We start from the raw sequence: 26,290 nt of genomic DNA on the forward strand, positions 1-26,290 counted from the left end.
TGATAAGTGAAAAGGGGGCTACCTCTCAGACCCCTCAGGTATGGGGTCCCCAGCAGACCGCGTGTGGCAGTGGAGATGACACGAGGCAATATTTGTAAAGCTCCTGGACTAGGGATGGCATGTGTAAGCACTATATTAAATTCTTTCTAGCTACATGTGAAGCAAATGTTCAATGTATCCTAAATTTTCTTAAAAGGATATATCGATTGGTAGGTACCAGGTTGGGGTGAGACTTGGATCCCCAGGGAACTTAAGATTTTACCCTTGGGGAGCTCCCACTCACATGGCAAAGGCCTCTCCGTTGACTGGAGGGAAAGCTGTGGACACGCAGAGGAGGGCCAGGACCCACAGCTGGGCTGTGGTGCAGAGACTACGCTCCTGGGGGAGTGGCAAAGGGTCCCGAGGACACGCCAAAGGACAAGGAGTTGGGACAAGAAAACTCGCCTGCCGAGGTTCCAGCCCGGCCTCGCCCCCGCTACAAGTGGCATTCATGGCACCGGGAGCAGATCTCAGGTTGGGGACCCTCTCCTGACCAGCCCAGGAGCCTAGGGCCTGGCGCCGCCCTGGTGCCCGGGTCCTTGCCTTCGCCTCAGGACGAGCCCCACCCTCCTCTCAGAGACTCGGGCCGTCCCCGCCCCCTCTCCCAGGCCAGCCTCGACCCCTCCCAGGCGGCGGGTCGGGGAGGAGCCGGGACCCGGAGGGAGGAGGGCTCGGCGGACTGGAGGGTGGGTGGGGAGTAAGGCCTGGGGGCGATTGTCGAGCAAGCGGTGCTTGCGCGTGCCCGTAGGGACCCCAGGGCGCCATTGGGCAGCGGGAGGCCGGTGCGCCCCTCGCCAGACCGGGATCGGGGCGGGGCGCGCGGCATCCCTGCGGGGGAAGCTGGTCCGCCGGCCTCGCCGCCGCCGCCAAAGTTTCCCGGAGGAGCCGGGGGCCGCCCTTCCTCCCGAGCCCAGCCGCAGGGACGGCCCCCGGGCGCGAACCGTTTCCGCGCGCAGCGGAGCCCCTATCCAACGCGCCCTACTCCTCCATTGCACCCAACTCGGATTCCCAACTTGGGAGGCGCCGCGGGCCTGCGCACGCGCGCGCCTTCCTCGCCTCCCCTCCTCCTCCTCCTCCTCTTCCCCCGCCCCCACCGGGGAGCAGGCTCGGGGCCGAGCCGGGCACCCAGAGCCGCCGCCCGCCCGGCGCGCCCTCGCCCGCGGGCCCCCTGAGTGCGGGGCGGCGGCGCCGGGGCGCCCGGGCCGGCTGCCCACAACGCCAAGTTCAGGAGTTGCACTAGTTCGCGGGGCGGCCATGGAGCAGGAGCTGGGGTCGGAGCCGGCGGCCGAGTCGGCGCTGGAGAAGAACGTGGCCGAGCTGACCGTCATGGACGTGTACGACATCGCGTCGCTCGTGGGCCACGAGTTCGAGCGGGTCGTGGACCAGCACGGCTGCGAGGCCATCGCGCGCCTCATGCCCAAGGTCGTGCGAGTCCTGGAGATCCTGGAGGTGCTGGTCAGCCGCCACCACGTCGCGCCCGAGCTGGACGAGCTGCGTCTTGAGCTGGACCGCTTGCGCTTGGAGCGGATGGACCGCATCGAGAAGGAGCGCAAACATCAGAAGGTGGGCGGCGGCCTCAGTCTGGCCCCTCCGAGCAGTGGGGAAGCTGGGACGCGATGGTTCTGCGGCGCTGGGCTCCCTCCCCGGGGTCGTGCATCTGTGCTGAGACAGGAGAGCACACGGGAGGGGAGCACTCGGAAGGAGAGAAGGAGGGAGGCTAACCCCCTGGCCCACTTTTGCCCAGCAGGGGCACCTTGCACCTAGAGCCAGCAGATCAGAGTCCACATTCCATTTTCACCTTTTAGTAGCTGTGTGACCTTGGGTAAGCCACCTAATCTCTCTTGTGTGTGGTGACCTCACCTGTCAGTGTTGGCGTTGTAGAGTTGTAGGACCACCTCACCTTACAAGAATCAGCGGGGTGATGCAGGGGCTTAGCTGTTCCCCAGCAGTGATGTGAGCCTTTGCTCTCCAGCCTCCCCCAGGAGAAGTGGCACCTGCCTTTTTCTTATCCCTTCCCTGAGCCCCTGCCCAGGCCGGAGCGGGCCAGCTCCAGGGGAGATGGGGCTAGTGTCTGCTCCCCACCTGCTTGCTCTGGGGGGAAAAGCGGTGTTTGGGACAGCTTTGCCCTGGCAGGGGAGTTTGAATCACAGCCTCCCCACTGGGCGCTGAGACCGGACAAGCACGAGGTGTCTAGGGAAAGGAAGTGGGAGATCGGCGGTTTCCTGCCTTGACCTCAGCTGGGAAGCTCCCAGCCAACCCTTCAGGCTAAGAGTGGAAGGAAGCACCTTTGCCGGGGACCAGGGAGCCCATGCGGGCTCTGGAGATGCAGCCGGCCCCAGCCTCCCTGGCTGGCCAACACCTGTCATGGACTTGGATGGCTTCCTGTGTTTTCAAGGAGGCGGGACACAGCTAGGTCTGCAGCCTGCAATGCAGCTGGCTCCTGGGTGGCTGAGGGGCTCCACATGGCTCCCTCGACCACAGGTCCCATGGCCGAGGTCACATCAGAGCTGGAGCCTGACTTGCTCCTCCACCTCAGTCTGCCAGCCGTCTCTGGGACTGGTTTGGGTTTGCTTTGCAACCGAACCGCTCACAGGCTGTGCTGTCTCCACCATGGCCCAAGCCCCTGGGTTACCTTGGCTGTGCAATAGGAGAACAGGCCCTGCCGGAGAGGATTGTGGTGAGCTGTCACCGAGGTACCAGACGTGAAGCCACAGGCGCCGAGGTCAGAGCCTGCCCGGAGCTCAGCCTGCTCAGTGGCCACCACCACTATTTTTAGTCCGGGAAGCCTTGCAGGGCCAGCTCACCGCCTGGTCGCGGGCCCTCCTCCCCTGATGCCCTCCTGCCACCCGCAGCACATCACAAGGCCTGAAGGCCATAGGTGCCTCGCCGGCTGCACTTGTTGCTGCTAGAACCCTCTCAGCTGGGACGCAGGCCATGCATGGCAGAGTGTTCTGGCTGGTTAGCAGCAAGGACCCACCTCTCCCAGGCCCCTTACCTCCCATTCTGGGCATCCATGCAGCTGCCCGTCCTTTCCCCTGTCCATGAATGTGACCCCAGGAAAGGGCACCACACCGGCCCTGTGGACCCCTGGACTAGGTCTGCTCTGCTCTGCAGGTCCCTGGGCCCTAGGCCGCGATCTCAGCACAGGCTGCGACCCCACTAATGGGCATGGCCTGCTGCATGTCCTGCTCTGTTGGAGGCAATGCAAAGGAAGGCAGAGCCGAGGCCTGCTGTCGGGCAGCCAGGGTAGGGAGTGTGAGGTGGGAATAGAAGGATGATGGGAGAACCCAGTCTGCAGTCCCATGGCTGTGTAGACGAGCCTCAGGTAACACCCATGGCATGGGATCTTTGTCAGTTCAACACACTTGTTTACCATGTCCGCTTACTCTGCAGGGCACAGCCGTGGGCACTGGAGTGACCGCATGGTTGAGATCCTAACCCTCTTTTTTGGGCAGAGTCATTTGAAAGAAATGTAATGTGGCTCGTCTGGTTAGGAAAAAAAAAAAAAAAGAGCAAAATGTAATGTCTTTTTTTTTTTTTTAGGATTTATTTATTTTCATTACAAAGTCAGATACAGAGAGGAGGAGAGACAGAGAGGAAGATCTTCCATCCGATGATTCACTGTCCAAGTGACTGTAATGGCTGGTGCTGTGCCGATCTGGAGCCAGGAGTCAGGAACTTCCTCCAGGTCTCCCACACGGGTGCAGGGTCCCAAGGCATTGGGCCGTCCTTGACAGCTTTCCCAGGCCACACTAGGGAGCTGGATGAGAAGTGGAGCCACCGGGATTAGAACCGGCGCCCATATGGGATCCTGGCTCATTCAAGGTGAGGACTTTAGCTGCTAGGCCACAGTGCTGGGCCCAATGTCTTTTTTCTAAAGACTTACAGAAAAAGAGAAGGAGAGAGAGAGAGAGAGATCTTATATTCACTGGCTCACTCCCTAGAAGTCTACACTGGCAGGAGCTGAGCCAGTCTGAAGCCAGGAGCCCAGGCTTTCTTTGGGGCCCCCCACAAGGGTAAAGACCCAAATGGTTTCAGGAGAATTAGCAGGGAGCTGTATTGGAAGTGGAGCAGCTGGAGCTTGAACCAGCCTGCCTAGGATGCTGGTGTCCACAGGCGGTGGCTTTCCCCGCCAAGCCACAGCAGCAGCGTGCAGTTTTGCCTAGCTTTCAGATGTCTTATGAGACCCAGGGTTCTTAGGCTTTTTTCTGCATGCCATCGCTGTGAATAGCAACGACACCTTTCGCCTCGCTTTCCTGTCTCCGTCCCGGAAGCTGAGCATCCCGCGCCGTTTCAGCCAGATGCTCTGCAGCCACTCACACGATGGTGATGTTCTAGCGTGAGCAAAGAGGTTTAAATATATATATTTGCTCGTGACAAATAGAATGAATAATGTATGGGAGCAATTTGGAAAATTCGGGGCTAGAAAAGAAAAAGCTATTTCAGTGCAAAAATGTTTTGAGAGGACAGCATTGCAGTCCCCCGACTTAAGCCACTGCCTGCGATAGCAGTAGGTTCGAGTCCTGGCTGCTCCATTTCCCATCCAGCTTCTTGCCAAATTGCCTGGGAAAGCAGTAGAGGTTGACCCTGGTGCTTGGGCCTCTGCCACCCATGAGGGTGCCCTGGAGGAAGTGCCTGGCTCTGACACTCTCCCTTTCAAATAATTTTAAAATATTTTTATCTGTGCTGTTTTCTCATAACCTGCATTTTCATGGACTTCTTGAAGACCCCGGACAAACAAGGAGATGTTTGTTTTATTATTATTAATATTAATTTTTTTGAGAGGCAAAGAGAGAGAGAGAGCTCTAATTCCTGAATGCGGAAGTGTTCTGGATAGAAACCAGGGCAGGTGTAAGCCAGGGTGAGTGCCCAGGTCCCGGGCTGGGGATGGACGTGGCGTGATGGGGTGCTGCAGGAGTGGGGGCCTTGCAGGCTGAGGCAAGGGAAGAGGCCAGCCGGGGCAGATGGCTTGGGCAAGGACTTTGGCTGCACGCGACAGGTCACTCTCCCTGCAGTCACCTTCCAGACAGGAACCAGAGAGAAGCAACGAGAACTGGGGCCTCAGGTCTGAAGTCCCCACTAGGCAGGGGGACTCAGGAGTGTGAAGGGAGAGGACGGTGTAGGGCAGATGCACTTGGAGACACGGGAGCCTGGGGCTGAAGGGGTCCCCCATGGCTAGTCTTGAGCCAAGTCAGAGTGGTTCCTTGTCTGCAGGGGACACTGAAGAAGGGCCTGGACCCTGTGTGCACCCCTAGCTCCATGCCCTGCCTCCTTCCCTCTTGAAAGTCTGCAGTGTGCCTGGCATCTTCACTAACTGCTGCTTCTAGAACTATGTTATCTCGAACTCTGGCCCACCTGCCTCTCCCCCCCCTTGAGGGGATGTCATGCAAAAAGTGGCTGGCACAGTGGCTCAATAGGCTAATCTTCCACCTCCAAGCGCCGAGATCCCATATGGGTGCTGGTTTGTGTCCTGGTGGCTCCACTTCCCATCCAGCTTCCTGCTTGTGCTGTAGGAAAGCAGTCAAGGATGGCCCAAAGCTTGGAACCACTGCACCCATGTGGGAGACCCAGAAGAAGCTCCTGGCACCTGGCTTCGGATTGGTGCAGCTCCGGCCATTGTGGTCATGTGGGGACTGAGACAGCAGATGAAAAATCCTCTCTCTGTCTCTCCTCTTCGTAAATTTGCGTTTCAAAAAAATTTTTTCTTAAAAAAATGCGGAATAGTCTGGACCCAAACCAGTGCCCATATGGGATGTCACAGATGGAGGACTAGACCATCATCCCACTCACTGCACCTGCCCCATGAACTTTTTTAAAAAGTTTGTTTACTTATTAATTTGAAAGAGTGATGAAGAGATTCAATAAGGGAGGAGGGGAGGGGTGAGGGAGCAAGCCTCCATCTGCTGGTTCACTTCCCAGATGCCCTCTCCACCCGCAGGGACCCAGTGAGTTTCCCAGGAGATTAGCAGGGAGCCTGGTGGAAGTGGGGCAGCTAGGATCTGCAGTGAGATGTGAGAATCCCAGGCAGTGGTTCAGCATGCCTCACTACCGTGCCTGACCCCCACCAGGACTCCACATGTAAGGACCCTGTGCTGACCCGACCCACCCTGGTGATCCAGGATCACCCCCACCCCCAACCCTTAGCCTAAGCACAGCTGCAAGATAGCAAGCAGATTGTCAGGCTCGGGGGCGCGGTGTCTGAGGCCACCATGGCCCTGCCTCCGCTGATGGCACGGGCTGAGCCCTGGCATAGAGCAGCAGCTGCAGGAGACCATCTGCCCCCATAGCACATGTGCGTGCAGCAAGGACCCCTCGTCCCAGCCCCACGCCTGCCCACCAGCGGAACCGCTGTATACACCCGCTCAGTGACAAACCTCTCTATCCCCAGTGCCGCTTCCTGGCGGAGGAGGTGGGATTTGGGGGGTTAGCTGGAAGATGGAAAGAGGCTAAGCTGCCTTGTCCGGCCACCTGCAAACTCGTGAGAGCTGCACATGGAGAACAGTGATATACCAGGCCCCCGGCAGGATGCGGTGCCTTCCCAGTAGTGACCATTTGACTCCTACAACCCCCCAGGGAGATCCTGCACCCTCCTCCTCCTCTCCGGGGACCCGCCTTCCCAGGGAGCCCCATCAGCTCACAGGCAACACTGAGTGGCCCCTGGCTGCGGTTCTGGGCCGGCAGCAGTAACAGCCATGTGGCGGTTTGCGGGTTCATGATAGACCCCCCCGGCTGTTGGGAAGAGCTTCCTGGGGATTGTCACATACTGTGAGGTTGACCTACTACAGCCTATTTGTCGGGCAACTGTGGAAGGTTCCTTTACTCCAGAAGAGAGCAGTCACCCCTCATCCCCCTGGGGATCCGGCCCTGCACAGCCACCGTTCTGTAGATTTGCCTGTTCAGGACATTCTGTGTCTATAGGATCGTGTGACCCAGGATCTTGTGCTTCAGGCCTCTCTACTGAGCATGTATGCATGTGTGTATACATACATATACACACATATACATATCTATACATATAATTATGTATTTCTATTGGAAAGGCAGATTAACAGAGAGAAGGAAAGAAAGTCTTCCACCCACTGGCTCACTCCCCAAGTGTCTGCAGCAGCCAGAGCTGAACCAATCCAAAATCAGGAGCCCCCTCTGGGTCTCTCATGTGGGTGCAGGGTCCCAAGGCTTTGGGCCGTCCTCACTGCCTTCCCATGCCACAAGCAGAGAGCTGAGTGAACATGAGCCAGCTCTCACACAAGATCCTGGCTCATGTAAGGCAAGGACTTAGCCAGCAAGCCATCATACTGGGCCCCCAGCTCCTTTCTAATGTGCCTGGGAGAGCAGCCGAGGATGGCCCAAGTCCTTGGAATCCTGTACCTCGTGGGAGGCCCTCAAGAAGCTCTTTGGCTGCTGCCTTTGGCTTGGCCCAGCCCTGGCACCTGTAGCCATTTGGGAAGTGAATCGGCAGATGGGCGATCTTTCTGCTTGTCCCTCCCTGTGTAACTCTGCCTTTACAATAATAAATCCACCATTTAAAAAGAGAGAGGGAGATTTACTGGAAAGATAGAGCAACAGACAGGTAGAGAACTCTTCTGTCTACTGTTCATCCAGCTTTTGGCTGCGCTAGCCAGGATTGGGCGAGGCCAAATCCAGGAGCCCAGAGTTCCATTTGGGTCTCCATGGGGGTGCTGGGCCCAATACTGTTGCTGCCTCTCAGGCACATTAGCAGGAAGCGAGATAGGAAGCAAACCAGCTGCGACTCAAACCTGCGCTTGGTACGAGATGTGCTCGTCACAGGCAGTGGCTTAAGATGCTGGGCCTGCCCCAACACAATGCTGGTAAACGCTGTGACACTGTCAGCAGGTCAGCAGTTGGCACCTTGTTACAGCTGAGTAGTGTTCTCTTGGCATGAGCACACACTTCCACGACTGACGGGCAGTCGGGCTGCTTCTGCCTTTTCCTGCTCTGGATCAGGCGTTTTCACGTCCACCCGCAGACCTTCCTTGCGCCACACAGAGCCCAATTGCAGCCTCCACTCAGTGGGTTACCCTAGATGCCCCAGGAGACATGTGTTACCCTGGCCAGCCCCAGGCTCTGAGCAGCTTTTGCTCTGCTGGGGCGAAAGGTCTGTGTGCACAGAGAGTGGGGGCCAGAGCACCCCAGAGATTTTTGGGAACAAAAATGGGGTGGGGAGCCCTCAGTCCTGGGCTGCTGGCCTGTCCCTGGTCGTCAGGGTGATTGACCAGCAAGCACTGTCCCAGCTTCATGCGTGTTCCGGGCCGGCGCTCACCCAGCCAGGTGTTCGTGGTGTCATTGCAGGTGCCTGCCCAGCAGAAGTGCCTTCTTCTCACTCCAGCAGTACTGTGTGGGTTACAGGTGGCCCGGCCTGGTGCCCGTGGGGAAGGTGGGGGTGGGCAGGTGCGGTGCTGCTCCAGCGGGCTGTGACCCCTGCCGCTCCCGTCCTGGCAGGAGCTGGAGCTGGTGGAGGATGTGTGGCGGGGCGAGGCGCAGGACCTGCTCTCGCAGATCGCCCAGCTGCAGGAGGAGAACAAGCAGCTCATGACCAACCTGTCCCACAAGGACATCAACTTGTCTGAGGATGAGTTCCAGAAGCATGAAGGTAGGTGGGGGAGAGGTGGACTGTGTGGGGAGGGCTACCTGCTACAGCATCTGCTCAGGGGGCGTCCCAGAGGATTCCCCGTATCCCCTGGGAGAGGCCTGGACCTCAGCCCTTGGTCTTCTGGTGCAGAGGAGGTCGGTGGTACCTGGCCTTCCGGTGGGAGCCTTGTGGCCTGGGAAAGCAGTCACGGACGGCCCAATGCATTGGGACCCTGCACCCACATGGAGACTTGGAAGAGTCTCCTGACTCCTGGCTTCGGAACAGCTCAACTCTAGCCATTGCAGTCACTTGGGGAGTGAATCATCAGACAGAAGATCTTCCTCTCTGTCTCTCCTCGTCTCTGTATATATGACTTTGTAATAAAAATAAATAAATCTTAAAAAAAACCCACTATTTATCAAAGAATCCAATTTTGGATGCCACATGGAGTTTAGTGTCCCTAGATTTTTTTTTCTATTTTATTTTATTTGGGAGTACCCTCCCACCCAAACTCCTATCCCTGTCCCTGGATTTTTTTTTTAAGATCTTCCATCCACTGGTTCACTTCCCAAGTGGCCATAACGGCCGGAGCTGAGCCCATCTGAAGCCAGGAGCTTCTTCCAGGTCTCCCATGTGGGTGCAGGGTCCCAAGGCATTGGGCCGTCCTCGACTGCTTTCCCAGGCCACAAGCAGGGAGCTGGATGGGAAGTGAGGCTGCCTGGACTAGAACTGGCACCCATATGGGATCCCGGGGCTTTCAAGGCGAGGACTTTAGCCGCTAGGCCATGCTGCTGGGCCCAATTTTAATTTATTTTAAAGGTAGAGAGAGAGAGAGAGATTGTCCCCACCCACTGCTTTACTCTCCAAGTGCTCGTAACAGCCAGGGCAGGCCAGGCTGAAGCCAGGAGCCGGGAGCTCATTCAAGCTCTCCTGTGTGAGTGGCAGGGATATGAGCCCTCCAGTGAGCCACCACCCACCTGCTGCCTCCCAAGATGCACCTAAGCTGCCAGCCGGAGCTGGAAGAGCCGCGATTCAAACCCCAGGCTCTGACAAGGACGCAGCACCACAGCCGCAGTGCCAAACGCCCACCCCAAGCCTTCTCTCTCCCAAAGGACAGATAGGTGATTTGCTTGGGCTGCAGAAGGTTGGGCCTGGAGGCCAGCCAGCTAGAGTTTCACTGTCCACCTTGGCCGGGCTGTGTCCGATCCTATATGGCCGCTCCCTCAGCTTTAACACATGGGCGTTGCTGTGGGGACGGGGCAGCCAGTTGGCATGTGGAAAGCTCTGGGTTGTGCTGCTTTGTCAGCGATGCTGTGAGCACTGTGTGCCATGTAACTCACCCGTGTGCACCACACTCTCAGCCGTTTCCTGTATCTTCAGAGCCGTGCCCAGTACAGTTCTAGAACATTGGCCCCATAACTTTTAGCTGTGAGTCCCCATCCCCACAGCTCCCCAGCCATAACCTCCAGGCCCGGTGGATTAGCCCGCCTGGAATGCAGTCACCTGAGATGTGGCTTCCTGTCCATGGCTGCATGGGTCAGGTTCACCCATTCACCCCCTGGAGGACGACAGGGCTTCCACACTTCGGTGGGCAGCACTGTTGTGGACACGCAGCTGTGTGTTCCGCTGTGTGGCGCACAGCATACGAGGACTGTGGCGAGCATAAGGAGGAACCTGCCACCTTTTTGTCTGACATTTCTGCAGGGCACACAGGCCCTGGGGGTGCCCCAGTGACGGCCGGGAGCTGAGAGCACTGAGCTGTGTCATGGCGGCTGTGTGCCTGCTGCGTTGGTTCTGCAGGCCATGTTCTTCTAGATGGCTCCGTGGTCACCGGGCTGTCACACGCAGCCCCCATGGGTGCAACTCAGATGTGCTCACACGATGCCCAGTAGTACAGATCTGGCTGCGGCAGGGTCGGCCTGGAAGACACTGGGTGCCTCCACTCCACCAGCCCCGCCCGAGCGCGGCAGCCAGCACATGCCAGGCGTGCCTTCATGGTTATTTTTATTCTGTATGGGGAGCCACGGGAACACAGGGCAGACGTTCCTCCCGGCTACTCGTGGGACAGACCCTGGGCAGATGGGTCCCTGAGAGATGATGGAGCCTGTGACCCCCAGTTCATGGGTGACCTTGAGTGGAGACTGGGCAGAAGCAGGGGCATAAGAAGGGTCTGAGGGTCCCTGTGGGATGGCGCAGAGTGGCTGTTTCGGCCTCAGGTCCCTGTGTAACCTCCACCTCGGAGCTTTCCTGCCCAGTCAGGGAGCTGGACTCTCCTAGGTGGAGCCCACCAGCCGCACAGCAGCAGTGGCTGGTTAGCAGCGATGGCACACGGAAGGGACCAGGCATGGTGCAGTGGGCTAAGCCACCTCCTACAAGGCTGGCCTCTCCTGCGGGCACTGGTTCCCAACCAGCTCCCTGCCAACACTCCTGGGAAGAGTGTCTGGGTCTCTTCTACTCATGAAAGACCGCGCCATCTGAGGAGAAAGCCAGCAAATGGAAGATCTTTTTGTCTTTCTGTCCCTGTAACTCTCTCAAATAAATAAATCTTTTTAAAAAAGATTTTATTACAAAGTCAGATATACAGAGAGGAGGAGATATAGAGAGGAAGATCTTTCGTCCGATGATTCACTTCCCAAGTGAGCTCAACAGCAGGTGCTTTGCCGATCTGAAGCCAGGAGCTTCTTCCAGGTCTCCATGTGGGTGCAGGGTGCCAAGGCTTTGGGCCGTCCTCGACTGCTTTCCCAGGCCACAAGCAGGGAGCTGGGGCTTCAGGTGGGCATTGGCCAGGAGCGCCTGGGCAGGTGGGGGGCGAGGCTGAGGAAGCGCTGGAGGGCCCGAGCAGGGGAGGCAGAGGAGCCACACTGCCTGTGCCCGCCACCCCCGCCACCCCCAGGCATGTCGGAGCGTGAACGGCAGGTGATGAAGAAGCTGAAGGAGGTGGTGGACAAGCAGCGGGATGAGATCCGTGCCAAGGACCGGGAGCTCGGCCTGAAAAACGAGGATGTGGAGGCCGTGAGTGACCGGGCCTGCCCCAGGTCCACCCTACGGCAGGCAGTGACCAACAGGAGCCTGGACCCTCCGCTCCTGGGGTCACTGCTCTGGACTTCACAGGGCAGGTCCTGCCCATGGCTTGGTGGGCCCAGCCATGCCCAGTTTTGTTGGAAGGGTGGGAGGAAATGGCAGTGCCCGATGACCCAGTTCCGCCAACACCTAAGGCTGGTCCCAGGGAGCTGGACCTGGGACCCAGGTCTCCCATAGCCACCCCCTCTGAGCAGAGTGGTCCAGGCTCCTTCTGTTGGGAAATTGTCACTGTGTATTCATCCTTATACTTACCTATTGCCTGTCCAAGTGCCCATCTCTGGGGTCACCAGAGTTATAAAAACTATGACCAGATGTCAGACACACCTGCAGTTGGCTGGGCCTAGGCAGTGCCCTACCCCAGCCGCCGTCCAAGGTAACCCCACACAATGGTCTCCCTCCTCTCTCTAGCTGCAGCAGCAGCAGACCCGGCTGATGAAGATTAACCACGACCTGCGGCACCGCGTCACGGTGGTGGAGGCTCAGGGCAAAGCCCTCATCGAGCAGAAGGTGGAGCTGGAGGCAGACCTGCAGACCAAGGAGCAGGAGATGGGCAGCCTGCGGGCCGAGCTGGGGCGGCTGCGGGAGAGGCTGCAGGGTGAGCGTGGCCAGGACCAGAAGGAGGAGCCCGAGGTAAGCTTAGGGGAGAGAGACTGTGGGCCAGGCTGGCACTGGGAGGCCCAGAGAGAACAAGCTACTGGCCCGAGGACACACAGCTGGGCTGGCTCTGGAACCGGAGACCCCCAGCAGTGAGACCCAGGGTGCACAGCTCAGTGAGTGATGGCAGCTGGCACCTGCCACTGATGCCTGCCTGTAGGGTTGCTGAGTGTGTGTGCATGGGTGCATATGGGGACTCAGAGGGTGCCCACAGAGACTGTACCATCCACCTCACCTCCTTGCCCTGCCTCATCTGCCAGACACGTGCCCACGGCAGCATTGCTCCCCGCAGTCCTCGGGTGGGAGTGTCACTTGTCCACCAGCTGATGAACAGGAAAGGGGAGGTGTGGAGGCTGGCCTCCATGGCTGCCTGGCGGGATGGGAATGTTCTGGATTTAGGCAGCAGCAACACCGTTCCCATGACTCTGAGTGGACCAAAGCTCATGGAACTTGATACTTGGGAAGGGAGGTTTTTATGGATCCAAATGTATAAGAAAAGCAGTTGGTGCCAGAGAGGCACGGAGGCAAGAGTGCATTGCTGTAGGAGGAGCTGTGGGGAGAAGCCATTTGCAGGCCCTAGAGCCATGCAGCCAGATTCAGGGCCCCCCAGGATCCTCTGTGCCTGCACCCCTCGTCCCTAACCTAGGAGTTGTAATGGCACTCCCCCTGAAGAGCTGTTAGAACAAGCGAGCCAGTTGCTGTGCTCACAGTCATTGGCCAGCCACACAGCATGAGCTGAGCTGGGGCCCGGCGCACGGGGCTGGACCCGTCCGCCAGAGTGGGCGGCATCACAGTGCAGGTTCCAGTCCTTGGTTTACAGGGTCCGGCCGCCTCACTGTCACCTACTGTGCTGCCTTAGTCACACTGTGCAGCCCCTTCCAAGATGTGACCTGCACACCACATGGCCCAGCTGCTCAAAGCACACGGTGGTGTGATTCCTGATACTTCACCACAGTTTGCAGTCACCACCGCCTTCTAGAACGTTCCCTCCACCCTAAAACCCTGCAGCCCGTACTCACTGGCAGGCAGTGAGTCTGGCCCCTGGAACTACGGTTCTACTTTCTCCTGTGAATAGTCCTGTTTGGGACGCTGCCGTACATGGGAACCCATGATGTGTGGGGTGACCAGCTACTTGCCCGTAGTAGGTCTTTGATTTTGTCCTCAGGCCCGTCCTAGGGCCAAGGTCTTGCTTGGCTTCCACAGACCCGAGCACTGCCGGAGTGCCTTAGAGAAGGCCGCAGGTCCTCCCTAGTACCACTCCCAAGTATGTGGGCATCGGTGCAGGGGTGAGCGGCTGCTTGGGACTCCTGCACCCCATATCCTAGTCCTGGCTCTGCTTTTACTCCAATTTTCTGCTGTGTGTGCCCTGGAAGGCAGCAGGCGCTGGCTCAAGAAGTTGGGTCCTGGCCACCCATAAAGGCAACCCAGCCTGACCCAGGAGTCCTAGCTGTTGTGCAAGGGGCAGTAGGGCACAGGGCATCTTGGTACCTGGGGCAGTCAGGACCACTCCAAAGGCAGGGGCTTCTCCCTCCAGCTGTGTCCAAAAGGCCTTCAGAGGGACAAGAGAACACCCTGAGGCTTAGATAACCCCGTCCTCCGCGGCCCCTGGGGAGTAAGCCTAGAAGTAGCAGCTTTCTCACCTCCAGGTCTGGCCAGCCAAAGCCGTCCATTCCCAGGAAAAAGAACTCGGGTTTGGAGGAGGCCTCTGGAGGTGTGCTGAGTCAGTGGGGGAGGTCCCTAAGCCCCACCTCCAGGCTCTGGGACCCCCACTGGTGAACAGCAGGACCTGAGCTGCCACGTGTCAGGTTTGGGGTCAGAAGGACGAGAGTCCCAGGATGGGGCAGCAGCCCCTAACATGGGCCAGGGCCACTGTGAAGCGCTTGGGCCCTGCAAGGCCCAATCTTCCAGATTTGTTTCTGGCTTTTCAGTGTCTCAGTTGCACCTCAGTGCACTTATTTATCTGAGAGTTAGACGAAGCATTCATCCATGTACTTACTCCCCAAACATCTACAATGGCTGGGTTGCATTAGGGCGGAGTCAGGAGGCAGAAACCCAATTCAGGTTTCCCATGTGGGGCGCAGAGGCCCCGCCCCTTGAGCCTTCCCACTGCCTCCCAGGGTCTACATCCAAGGGAGCGGGAGTCAGGGAGCAAGTCTTAACTGCAAAGCCAAAAAAAAAACCTCCAAACCCAGTTTCACTATGAAGTCTCCTTGGCAACCAGCTCAGCAGCTTAGAACACAGTGAAGAGGACTAATAGTATGTGATGGGGAGCACCCGAGGCTGTCTCAGGGGTCCAGTTTGCAGCCTCTGGTCTGTCCAGCTGTTTCTAGTGGCAGCCACCTGCTGCCCAGCTGTCCAGACCCCACAGAACAAGCCCACCTTCCTGCACTCAGCTTGTCAGCCACTGCTCCTGCAGCCTGCTCCCACCCCCACCCGTATGTTGCCCAGGTTGGAGTGCAGCAATTGGCAAGGCTCGGAATCACTACATAGCAAACCTGGGCAGTGGGCACTGTGGAGTGCCTGCCGCATACCAGTTACTTGCTAAATGTGGTCTTGTGCAGGCGGCTCTGGAAAGGAGGCTGGACCAGAAGCCACACCCTGGAGACGCTGTGCACAGATGCCTGGAGTAGCTCACGAGGCTCTTAGGCCTCTTCTGCCAGCATCTCCTCCCCTGGCCCATGGAGGGGAAGCGGGGCCTGGGACTCTGCCCAGATGGTTTGGGGGAGCAACAGACATGGGCCAGATTTCAGCTTCTTGCTGTGTGAGGCCCTTCCCTGCTGCCCGCTGTTCCGAGGGGACTCCAGTGCTGAGGCTGGACACGCCTGGGTGTGCTCTCCCAAATCAGGCCCTCTGTCACCTGACTGGCCTCGTGGGTGGTGTCTCCATTCGAGTGCCCTCTCCCAGGAACATCCTGTCCTGGCTCTGCCAGCCTCCAGTCTTTGCATCACCCTCCAGGCTGCAGCCCCCCCTCCTCTGACTGCTGTGGTTTCAGCTTTCTGGGGTGGGGTGCAGAGCGGGGCCAGAGGGTGTCCTCCATCTCCCACCCCTGACGCCAGAGCTTTCCCTTGCTGCCTTGGCCTCTGTCCACCCCGTGTGACTGTGTGTGAGTAGCTCAGGGGATTGGGGCACCTGTAGGCCGGGGGTGTGGAACCAGCACATGGAGCTCGCTTCTTCTCAAGTAAATACACACAGAACTGCTACCTCACTCGGCAGCTCATTCCTGGGAGTGTCAGTGCACTGAGAACAGCTGTGCAAATACCAGTGTAGGAAGTTTCTTAGACCCTCAGTGACAGCTGTAAGGTGGGAAGACACAGGTAGCTGTTGCTGAAGAAGGAGGTATCCTGGGCATTGCCATATACACTGGGGCGGGAGTATCCCTGAGTGTGACCATGTACACGGGGTGGGGGGAGGCGTATCCTGAGCGTGGCCACGCATGGGGGCAGGGGTATCCTGGGCGTGGCCATGTACACTGGGGCGGGGGTATCCTGAGCGTGGCCATGCACAGGGGTGTGGGGGTATCCTGAGCGTGGTCATGGACGCAGGGGTGAGGGACACAGGTATCCCAAGTGTGGCCATGTACATGATGGGACAAGAGGAGTGCAGATTGACTGGCTGCTGGGTGCAGGGTCTCCCTTTGGGAGAGCTACTCTAGAACCACAGAGGTGGTATCTACACAACCCTGTGAAACATGCTTAGACCAGTGACCTTTGCATTGTTGTGGGTTTTGTGTCCACAGCAGGTTTTGTTTGTTTTTAAGAAGGCTTCTTTGTTGGAAGAAGGTGGGAGGAGGGTCTGGGTCTGACCAGTCAAGCGACTTTGCGTGGCCAGGCTGCGTCTGTGTAGCCGACCAGGAGGAGTCGCCTGGGTGTGCTTGGGGACATGGCCAGGCGGAGCCAACAGCCCGGGAAATGCACACGTTGTCACAGGTAGGCGGCAGTGCTGCCCACCTTGGCCAGGTTAGCCGTTGTCATAGGTCGGGGAGGAGAGGCAGGCAGTGGCATCGGAGGCACGACCTTCCTGCTCCTGGGATGGCTGTTCCCATGTGTAAAACAGCGCTGAGTCAGTGGGGCGGCGCGGGACGCGCTTTGTGAACAGGTGGCCGTGGCTTCCGCCCCCCGGGGAAGCTGCACGGGGCTGCCCACGAGTACTGGAAATAGCGCCTGGGCAAGCTGCTCGCCCGCGGAGGGTGGGAGCACAAGCAGCGCTGGGGAAGCGAGTGGGAGCTGGGGTGCCTGCGGGGCTCAACAGCCTCATCTGTGCCTCCTGCAGGCAGAGCCCAGCGGGGAGGACTGTGTCTCTGACGCTGAGAAGGCGGCCATGGACCTCAAGGACCCCAACCGGCCCCGGTTCACGCTGCAGGAACTGCGGGACGTGCTGCACGAGCGGAATGAGCTCAAGTCCAAGGTGTTCTTGCTGCAGGAGGAGCTAGCCTACTACAAGAGGTAAGGCTTCTCCTTGCCTTTGTGTACCAGCTCCTCCCAGGAGCCAGGCATTTCAGAGAGACCCCCGCCTCCTCTACATGTGGCCTTTGAGACGCTAGAGCCCAGTGGCATTTTGTAACTCACGTCTTCGCAGCTGCAAGAAGATGCACACCCTACCCCACTGCAAGATTGCAGCAGGACATTGAGGCCGAGCACGGCAGCACGTTGGCACTCTGGCAGCAAGGATGCAAATATGCACACTAGGTGGGATCAGTGCCGATGTGAACACCCTCACGTTGGCCCGGGACAGGTGCAGCCATCCTGTGCTCCACCTGGCCAGCATCACCACCTCACACCTCAACTCTCACACATACCCAGCCCACCTCCACCCCAGGGCTTTGGCACACACTGTTCCTGCTGCCAGAGATGGGCCCTCAGAGCTCTCCATGGCAGAGCCCTGGTTGCTCAGGGGCTGCCTCACATGTCCCCTCCTCCTTCACCCTCCCGCCAAAGAAGCTCCCTGTCCCAGTTACGTATGTCACGTGACCCTTTTCCTACTCACGGGGGCAGTTGTTTTGCCATCTGTTGTCACAGCACACAGTAAGCAGCTGGACAACAGTGTGCAAGGCTGGGTCCCCTACACCCAGCAAAAGACAGGTGCACGACCGATGGGGAAATCCAGAAGAGGGACAGGTGCCCAGGGACAAGGTGTTTCCTGCCCCGGCAGCGACAAGCAGAGGCGAGGAGGACGCTGTACCTCATGTGTGCCTGGCACATGTCCGTCTGATCAACTGGGTGCTGGGAAGTTCAGAGATAGGAGACATCATTTGTGGCTTGGAGACGGGTGCAGGTGGGAGGGCTCCTAGAGGAGGCAGGCCTACCTTAGGGGTGGGGTTGGCACGCCGGCATGGGGACGTCTGGTTGGGGGACACTTGACAATGGGTGGAGGAACTAGGAGGGTGCCTAGTCGAGCAGGCACTTTGTAAAGTCGGGAAGTGGGGTCACGTTTGACTGCAGTGGGAGATGCAGCTCTTTCCTCAAACTGCTGCCACTTGACTGCTGGGTCTAATGGACGCGGGCACCTTGTCCTCACCTCCAGGGTCGCTTGCCCGTGGTGAGTGGCCAACGCCCCAGCTGGCAGCCTTGTGGGGGCTGAGGTTCTGGGGACCTTGTCCTGGGTCCCCAGTCTCATTCCCTGTTTGGACCTGCTCAGATTATGCTCTTCTGGAATGTGGCAGCTCTCCCAGAATTCTTGATAGTTCTTGTAGCTAATACCTCTCAATTACTTCCAGTGAAGAAATGGAAGAGGAGAACCGGATACCTCCGCCTCCACCCGCTGCCCACCCGAGGCTGTCCCCCCAGCCGGAGTCGGGGATCAAGCGACTGTAAGTGCGGCGCCTCCCGTGCGTGGGGCTGCTTTGCCCGCAGCTGGCATCCTCATTTCCTCGCAGGCACCTGCTCCCGGGGCCAGTCCTGTCCCCAACCTCATCCACTGGGAGGAGCTTCATCCAGGCCCTGCCTGGGCTCACGCCTTGTCTGAGCGCTGCCTTCCTCCTCAGGGCTCCGGGCAGGGGCAGGGTGAGCCGGGGACCTGTGGCTGATGCTCAGGAGCTTGCTGAGCATGTAGTGGGCTTGCTTCTGAGGGCAGTGAACAAGGCTGGAGGACAGGGAGACCCCCTGGTCCCAGCTCTGGGAGGTCAGGAGTGTCCCTGGCTCCACCCCATCTGTGCGTGTCTGTGATGACTCATCCCTCCACCAAGTGACGAGTGGCAGATGATCCGTGCAGAGTCGACCCTGCTGCTTTGGGACCCAGTGCTTGCCCTCAGCCAGCCTGTAGGTCCCTTAGCGAGTCTCTGCATGGGTGTATCCTTGTGAAATTGGAATGTGAGTGGGCACAGCATTCTCCCATGCAGGGCTCCCGTGGGACCCCCATCCAGGGGCCTGACTCCTGCGGCCATCATGGCCCTCGCAGGGGACACTGTAGCAGAAAGCTGTGATTGGAGGGAGAGCTGGGATTCAAGCCCGTGCACTGATGGGGGTGCCTTGGGAGGAGGTGCTTATCTGTGGGCATGGATCTTAAAGATTTATCTATTTGAAAGGGAGAGTTGCAGAGAAAGAGGGAGAGAGATCTTCCATTTGCTGGTTCATTCCAAAAGACCATAATGTCCAGGGCTGGAGCCGGGAGCCTGGAATACCATCCAGGCTCCCACGTGGCTGGCACACTAACAGGAGCATGACTGGAAGTGGAGCAGCTGGGACAGCATATGGGGCGCTGGCATCAGAGGGGGCAGCCTTACCCACTGCATGTAGCACAGTACCAGCCTGGAAGTCGCGCTCTAAGCTCTTCCCAGGGCAGTGTCCTGCTGCCCTTGCCGGGCATCCAGGCTCTGTATTCACTGCAGCAGAGAGCACACTCCTGTCCCCTGAGTCACAGCACAGGCTTTGTGGGAGCAGTGGCAGGGGCAGGTGTCGGGGAGAGGGATGAAGGCTGTGCCTCAGGCTGGGAGCTCACTCCTGGGGGAACCCATGCGGGCTGCCAGCTGGGCATCCTCCTCATAGAAGATGGTGCCATGTCTGGGTTCTCAGCGCGCAGCCCAGATGAGGAGGAGTTGGTGGGTGGGCACGTGGCTCTCTTCCTGGCTCCTGGCCAGCTTCAGGTGGCGAAGGGGACATGCTCCCAGCTGGAGATAGAGAAAGCTACTTCCTGGAGGCGACACTTCCCCCGAGTCCCAGCTCCGAGTACCTGGGGAGGAGGAATTTGGCGCAGTCTCTGAAGTGTCTCGGCATGCCCCAGCTCCGGCTCAGCTAGGGCCAGGCCGCGGTTCCCTCACCTACCCGCATTCTGCTCTCCGAGGATCTGGACTCAGGGCAGCAGCAGCCAGCAGCTCTTCCTTCTTAAGAGTTTATTTTTTCTTCATCCACTTGAAAGGCAAAGCAAGAGAGGGGGATGACGTGAGGAGGGAGAGTTCCCATCTGCTACTTCAAGCTCCCAATGCCCGCACCAGCCAGGACTGGCCAGGCTCAACCGACAGTCTGGACATTCCCCCAGGTGTCCTGCGCGGGCGCGGGAGCCGCCGCTGCTGCCCCGCGGCGCACTGGCTGGCATGGGTTGGAGGTGCAGTGATCAGGGCTGAAGCACCACAGTGCTGGCCCCCAGGTTCCGGCTCAGACTTCCTGTTCCCAAGAGTCAAATCTGCTTGGCTTTGCCTGGTCACATGACTGCACCTAAACCAAGCACAGGACAGCACAGTGATCATCCAGGGCAGTGTCTCATTCCCATCCCTGAAGCTGGAGCAGCTTTTCTTCCCACCTGATTTATTTGTCCTCACTTGAAAGGCAGGATTACACAGAGAAAGAGAGACAGAGATCTCTCCGCTGGCTCACTCTCTGGGGTCTGGGCAGGGGAGACAGCTACACTGAGTTGCTGGAGCCGGGCTGGTCTGAAGCTGGGAGCTTCTTCCAGGTCTCCTATGTGGATGCAGGGGCCCAAAAGACTTGGACCATCTTCCACTGCTTTTCCAAGTGCATTAGAGGGGAGCTGGATCAGAAGTCAGGACTTGAATTGGTGCCCATGTGCGATGCTGGCACCCTAGGCAGAGGATTAATGTGGTACACCACAGCACTGGCACCTTGCAGTAGCTTTAACTCCATTCAGGTCATGTGGACTGATGTCAGTTAGAAAGACGGGTCCCTGTGCAAGACCAGAGAGCCAGGGAGAGGCGCAGATGGCTTCCAGAGCTGCACCTGGCAGAGGAAGCCTCATCTCTTTTTTTTTTTTTAAAGATTTTGTTATTATTGAAAAGCCAGATATACAGAGAAGAGGAGAGACAGAGGGGAAGATCTTCCATCTGATGTTTCACTCCCCAAGTGAGCCGCAACGGGCCGGAGCGCGCCAATCCGATGCCGGGAACCAGGAACCTCTTCTGGGTCTCCCACGCGGGTGCAGGATCCCAAAGCATTGGGCCGTCCTCAACTGCTTTCCCAGGCCACAAGCAGGGAGCTGGATGGGAAGTGGAGCTGTCGGGATTAGAACCGGCGCCCATATGGGATCCTGGGGCGTTCAAGGCAAGGACTTTAGCCACTAGGCCACACCGCCGGGCCAGGAAGCCTCATCTCGATTCTGTTTAGAAGATGGCCTGGTCAGTAACAGATGGGGCTGGCGTGGTTTACACACTGAGCCCCTAGCTCGTCCCACCTGTGAGTCTGGGAGCAGGATGTGGGTGGGCTGCTCTGACACCTACACTTTCCTGGGGAAGCTTCTGGAATTTTCTGACTTTGGAGCTTTGTGTTCCAGCCCCCTTTTTCTAAATAAGTAATGAAGAGTTAGTTGGCTTTTGCAACTGTCAAGTGGCCAAAGTTATCAAAATCAACCAGCAGTTCTTGTACCCACACCTGAATTTCTAGAAAGACTGTGGGTGTGTGTTGCTTTCTGGAAAGTTCCCGCAAGGGCTCTGGGGCCCCTTTTTAGGGACCTTCCCCGCTCCAGGTTGCTCTCAGACTCTTGGCCTGGCAGAGGAAGCTGCTAGGTCTGAGACCAGCACCTCTCACCCAGCAGCAGAGGCAGGTGGCAGCTCCAGCCTCCTAGGGCATGACTGGGAGAGCACAGTGGCACAAAAGGCTTTTGACCAGCACAGGCAGGACACTGGCTGTCTGTGTGCACCACAGCTGTTAGTCAGGAGCCCGGGGCCAGGAAGGGCGATTCTTAGATGGTTCGTAGCCCCTCTCCCCCGCCAGCTCCTCTTGCTGCCCCACCCTGCTGTCCTCCTTTGGGGTGTGGTGCTTGGCAGCCCAGCTTCGTGCCCTCGCCATCCCCACCCTCTGTGGGGGCTGGAAGGGGCTTCCACAGTGTAGAGCACTTGAACTAAAAGACACTTCACCCTGTCCAAACCCTAGAATTGGGACAGACATCCCCATTTCTCAGAAAAAGTGAGGCCTAAAGTGAAGCCTCCCGACTTCACTTACATGGCTCTGCTGGGAAACCTGAGGTCGGAGTGACCCTGGTGGGCCTGGTGTCCCAGTCCCTGGCTGAGGGCTGGCTGCCCAAGGCCCCAAGTCGCAGGTGCCGATTCCATGTTGCTGGGCTGAACCCCACAAGGACACGGGAAACTGCTGCTCCTATTGCTGCTGAGCAAACAGCGTGCCTGCAAGACACTCTGAGAACAGCGTGTGCCTGAGCCAGCTGCTGCCCGGGGATGGCACGTGGGAGCCCCTGGTGACCTCAGCCTCAGCCCTGCCAGCGCTGGCACCAGCGCCCCCCTCTGGTGTGGCCTCACTCCACAGGACAGCAAGGGCAGCAGTGACAGGATGCCAGGCTCAGAGCAGGAAGCCAGTGCTCCCGGCAGCACCAGCAGCACACTCCGTCCCTGTCCTCCTCCCCGACCCCTGCTGCCACCCCGCCTCCCTACCTCTCTCCTTGCCTGTCCATGGTCGTCTTGAAATGCCACCTGAGACTGGCCATGTAGGGTGGAACCCGTTCCTTCTGCACACCTCCCTCTCCAGTGTTGCCCTGAGAGCCCACTCCGTGGTTCTGCCACTCTGAGATGCACCCATTGCTGCAGCAGGGAACCACTCCGGCACCTGGAGACAGGTGCCTCAGGCCCACCCCAGCCAATTGGCAGGAACGTCACCTCTCAGTGTGGCAGCGACCTGGCCATGGCGTCACATCCATCTCTCCTGCCCAGCCAAGGGGCGGCTGAGCTGTTGGCATCAGCCCCAACTCCCACAGGGGGACCAGGAAATGGTCCTGAGACCACCCAGGCGCTCACTGGCCACAGCAGGCTCCACACAAGGGCGTCACCACATACCCCCATACTCCTCCTTTTCCTACCTAGGGCCTTGAGGGGCACCCTGTCCACTTGGCGGCTGTCCTATGATCATGCTCTTGGACAGATGACCGCCACGACCACAGCAAGGTGAGGTCAACTGCAAGTGGCAGCTGGCTCCACGCCTTCCGAGGACCGTGGGTGACACTGCTGTGGCCTCTGTCGTGCTGGCTGGCCACCTCCTGCTCTCCTCCCTCTGCCTCCTGCTCAGGGCTTCGCTCTCAGGTTTCCCCCTTTTTTGAAGACACCCATTGTTCAGGATGTATTCACTGGTCTCATCCACAGGGCCGGGACCCTGCTCCCCCGTGCGGTCACCTGTTGAGAGCCGGGGTCAGGGTCAGGGTCCAGCCGGCCAGCAGTCTGTGTGTATGCCGAGTGTTTCACACCTCCCCCGTTTTTCTCTCCTCTGTCTGCCTGTACTTCTCGGACCAGGATCTTTACAGCCATAATGCCCATGGTGGCAGCTGGACTGATAATAGATGATCCCACGCTGCAGCCTGTCCGACGACTGGTCTCCCTTGTAGGCACTGCGTGTGGTTTGGGTTTCGTGTGGGCTGTGCCTGCCGTGTGGCTGCTGCATGGCCGGCCTCTGCGTGTCCTCGCTCTGCCGTGGGTATGGAGTGTGACTGGGGACACGCCACCCCACCCCCTGCACAAGGCTCGGTCACCGATCTTTCTCTGTTTCTTCTATTTCTGCTGTAAAACCACCTTGTCCACGGTCCAGTAAAGAAGGTCCTTTCAGTGACGGGTCAGTAACTGGCACCCCGCGGCCCCCGGGTGACACTAACCCTGTGTTTCCACGCCAAGCTTTCTAACTGCTTCCTCGGGCCAAGCGCCATGGGTCACCATTTGCTCTTATCAAAAGGGGAGTGCAGAGGAGGGCTGAAGTTGTGTTTGATTCCTGCTTGCTGGGAGTGGACGTGGCTCTCCTGCTTAGCTTAGTCAGGCAGGGCGGAATGTGACAGGGCCGCGTTACTGCTGTAGTTTCAGCCAACTCACTGGCCCGACGACCCTTCAGACAGAGCTCATGAGTCACCAAGATCCGAAACTGTCTTTGGTCACTGTACACTCACCTACAGAAATACCTCAACGTGTGCGTGGAAAATGAAATTAAAGCATTAGTTTATTTGATTGCAAAAAAGAGATTGATTTAGTCACTTATTTTTAAGGCAGGACAACAATCAGAGACAGATGCTGCACCTGCTGGTTCACTTCCCAAACAGGTGCCACAGCCTGGCTGTGCCAGGTAGATGCCAGGAACCTAGGCCCCATCCGGGTCTCCCACATGGGTGCAGGGCCCAGCACTGGGCCATCCCCTGCTGCCTTCCCAGGCACATGAGTAGGGAGCTGGATCAAAGTGAAGCAGCTGGAACTGAACCAGCACCCCTAGGAGATGCGGCCCCCTCCGTGAAGACTCGATATGCATGGATTTCAAAATTTTTTCTACAGCAAACTTCTTTTCATTCCATTTTCCACAAACTTGCTGAAGTACCCTCCTTGCTGCTGTAGAGAAAAGAGCCCCTACTTCCTAGGGAGTATCAGGTAGTGCTCGCCTGGTCTCTGCCATGAAACACTTGGTCCTAGAGAGACTGACCGCAGGAGCCAGGTGCCAGCAAAGCCGCCCCACCAAATGGGCTGTTTCGGAAGCCCATGGGCAGTGGCCCTCACAGCAGCTGGCAGGTGGACAGAGGGAACCCCGAGTCCTTTATGTACTTAGCTTTCTCAGGGCTCCCGTGCCTGTTCCTGCCCCCCACAGCCCCCGCAGGAAACACACCATCAGAAACCCAAATTCCAGGGATAAGAGCTTGGAGGAGAGAGAAGCCGACAGTGTGAACAGGCGGCTGACAGTCTACGGAGCTCGCGGGAGGGCGGGTGCAGTTGGCAGGCCTTCGCTGGGGGTGTCTGCCTGCGTGCTCACGGCCTTGCAGCTGTTGGCGCACAGGAGCGCCTGCCGAGCAGCGAGCGAACGTGACACACTCCGCACTCAAGCTTCCCATGTGCCCTGTGCATACGCCCCCTCAGTGTTTCTCATCAGAGAACTGTGTGTGCTGGAATTAAATACCTCCAGAGCCCCATGCTGAGCAGTAACCCATGTGAAATCTGGGCTGCTGTGTGACAGCTTCCTGACAGACACTACACATCACAGACATGATGACCTACAGATGACCTACACTGGGAACATGCGCCCACTTAGGTCAGAGGCAGCCTGTGTTTCTCATGGCTTCTGAGTGAGCTTTGTTCAGCTTCAGCAGGCACATTAGAGACCCCAGGGTCTGTTTCCACGGGAAGGCTCCTAGGCAGGGATCGAGGTGGGAGAGGCCTCATCCCGACACAGGTACACACCATGTCCCACTGGGTGACCCCATGATACCATGACTAAAAGACCCCAGGGCCCCACCCAGCCACTAATCCACAGATACACACCATGTCCCACTGGCTGACCCCATGACACCAAGACTGAAGGAGCCCAGGGCCGTGCCCAGTAACCGAGCCACATCTAAGAGGCCTCTCACACCTTAAGTGATCCACTCCCTCCCGTGTTGGCTGCTCTGTGCCCCTGCTGTAGCACGAAATGAGACCTGGCCCAGGCTCGGGCTCACTGTGGCCTCTTCTCTTCCCACAGATTTAGCTTCTTCTCCCGGGACAAGAAGCGGCCAGCCAACACACAGAGGAACGCGCATGTTCACGAGTCCTTCGGCCAATGGGCCAGCACCCAGCGTGACGACGGTTACACGGAGCAAGGCCAGGAGGCCCTACAGCACCTGTGACTCCGGGTCCCCCGCTGCCCTGGCACCTGCACGTCAGCACGTGCCCCTCTCAAAACTGACCCCACAGATAGACTGCTTTGGGGACCGACGTTGGGAAACTTACACCAAACTCTCCAGGAATGTTTGTTTCTACCCAGGGCTGTCGCCGTTTATAACAGATGACTCTGACCCTTTAGGATATGTATTTAATAACCCTGTGGACAGAGGCCAGACTTTCGCGTTAACTTGGGTAACACAGCTGCTTTAAGCCAAATACACGACTTGCCACTGTAACTGCCATTTGACCTGCTTTGTATAAAGTTCTGCGTGTTGAGGTTTTATTACCACATGTGTCCTATTTTCCTGGGAGACAGGAAATAGGTAGCTTTCTGCAACCATGAAGTGGTGGTCGCAGCAGACCATGTAGAGTCTACAGAGCAGAGAGGCGGCACCTCTGGAGCCCAGGACAGGCCGTCCTCCCCCTCAAGGCTGGAGATGACGTCACAGCTGGGGGGCACTCCCAGCAACGCCTGGGGGCCTCACACCCTGCTGTTCTTGAGCAGTGCTGACCAGGCCGTGCTGCTGCCCAGGGGGAACCTCAGCATCTTGTTTGCTTCCCACGATTGCCATGCCAAGCTCTCAGTCCTCCTCAAAGGCCAGCGTCCCAGAGCACGGGCACTGGGCACGGGCCCAAGTGGGAGCTGGGGAACTAAATGACTTGGGCTGCAGCCTGGGTAAGGCCTGCAGTGACACACAACTTGTGCTTGTAATACAACACCAGAAGCTGGGTGATGAGTCAGGAAGTTAGAGTAAAAACTCCCAGTTTGGGAGGTTTGAAGTCCTGGGATAGGAGCTCCACCTGTGTGGCCTCTGCTGACCGCTCCATGACAGATGGTATTGTGGGAGCCTGTGTGAGGGAGCAGAGCCTGGGAAGGG

The 26,290-nt window shown here is 58.3% G+C and overlaps 1 protein-coding gene across 3 annotated transcripts; it reads left to right on the forward strand.

Annotated features, from left to right (window-relative positions):
• The first annotated feature begins 908 nt into the window (after positions 1-908).
• RILPL1 (Rab interacting lysosomal protein like 1) lies at positions 909-25,695 on the forward strand. Of its 3 annotated transcripts, none has more exons than XM_058656858.1 (8): positions 909-1,602; positions 8,500-8,650; positions 11,523-11,641; positions 12,119-12,340; positions 16,634-16,806; positions 18,078-18,170; positions 23,332-23,355; positions 25,231-25,695. In XM_058656858.1, exons 1-8 carry the CDS (start codon positions 1,294-1,296, stop codon positions 25,373-25,375), a joined length of 1,236 nt encoding a protein of 411 aa, XP_058512841.1. In that variant the 5' UTR covers positions 909-1,293; the 3' UTR covers positions 25,376-25,695. The 3 variants fall into 3 exon arrangements, with proteins under 3 accessions (XP_058512841.1, XP_058512842.1, XP_004595401.1); XM_058656859.1 differs by lacking the exon at positions 23,332-23,355 and adding an exon at positions 23,040-23,127 and having other exon boundaries at positions 912-1,602; positions 25,231-25,371; XM_004595344.3 differs by lacking the exon at positions 23,332-23,355 and having other exon boundaries at positions 920-1,602.
• The last annotated feature ends 595 nt before the right edge of the window (positions 25,696-26,290 follow it).

Source organism: Ochotona princeps, chromosome 29 (genome assembly GCF_030435755.1).
Source record: "Ochotona princeps isolate mOchPri1 chromosome 29, mOchPri1.hap1, whole genome shotgun sequence".
In the NCBI taxonomy this organism is placed as follows: domain Eukaryota; kingdom Metazoa; phylum Chordata; class Mammalia; order Lagomorpha; family Ochotonidae; genus Ochotona; species Ochotona princeps.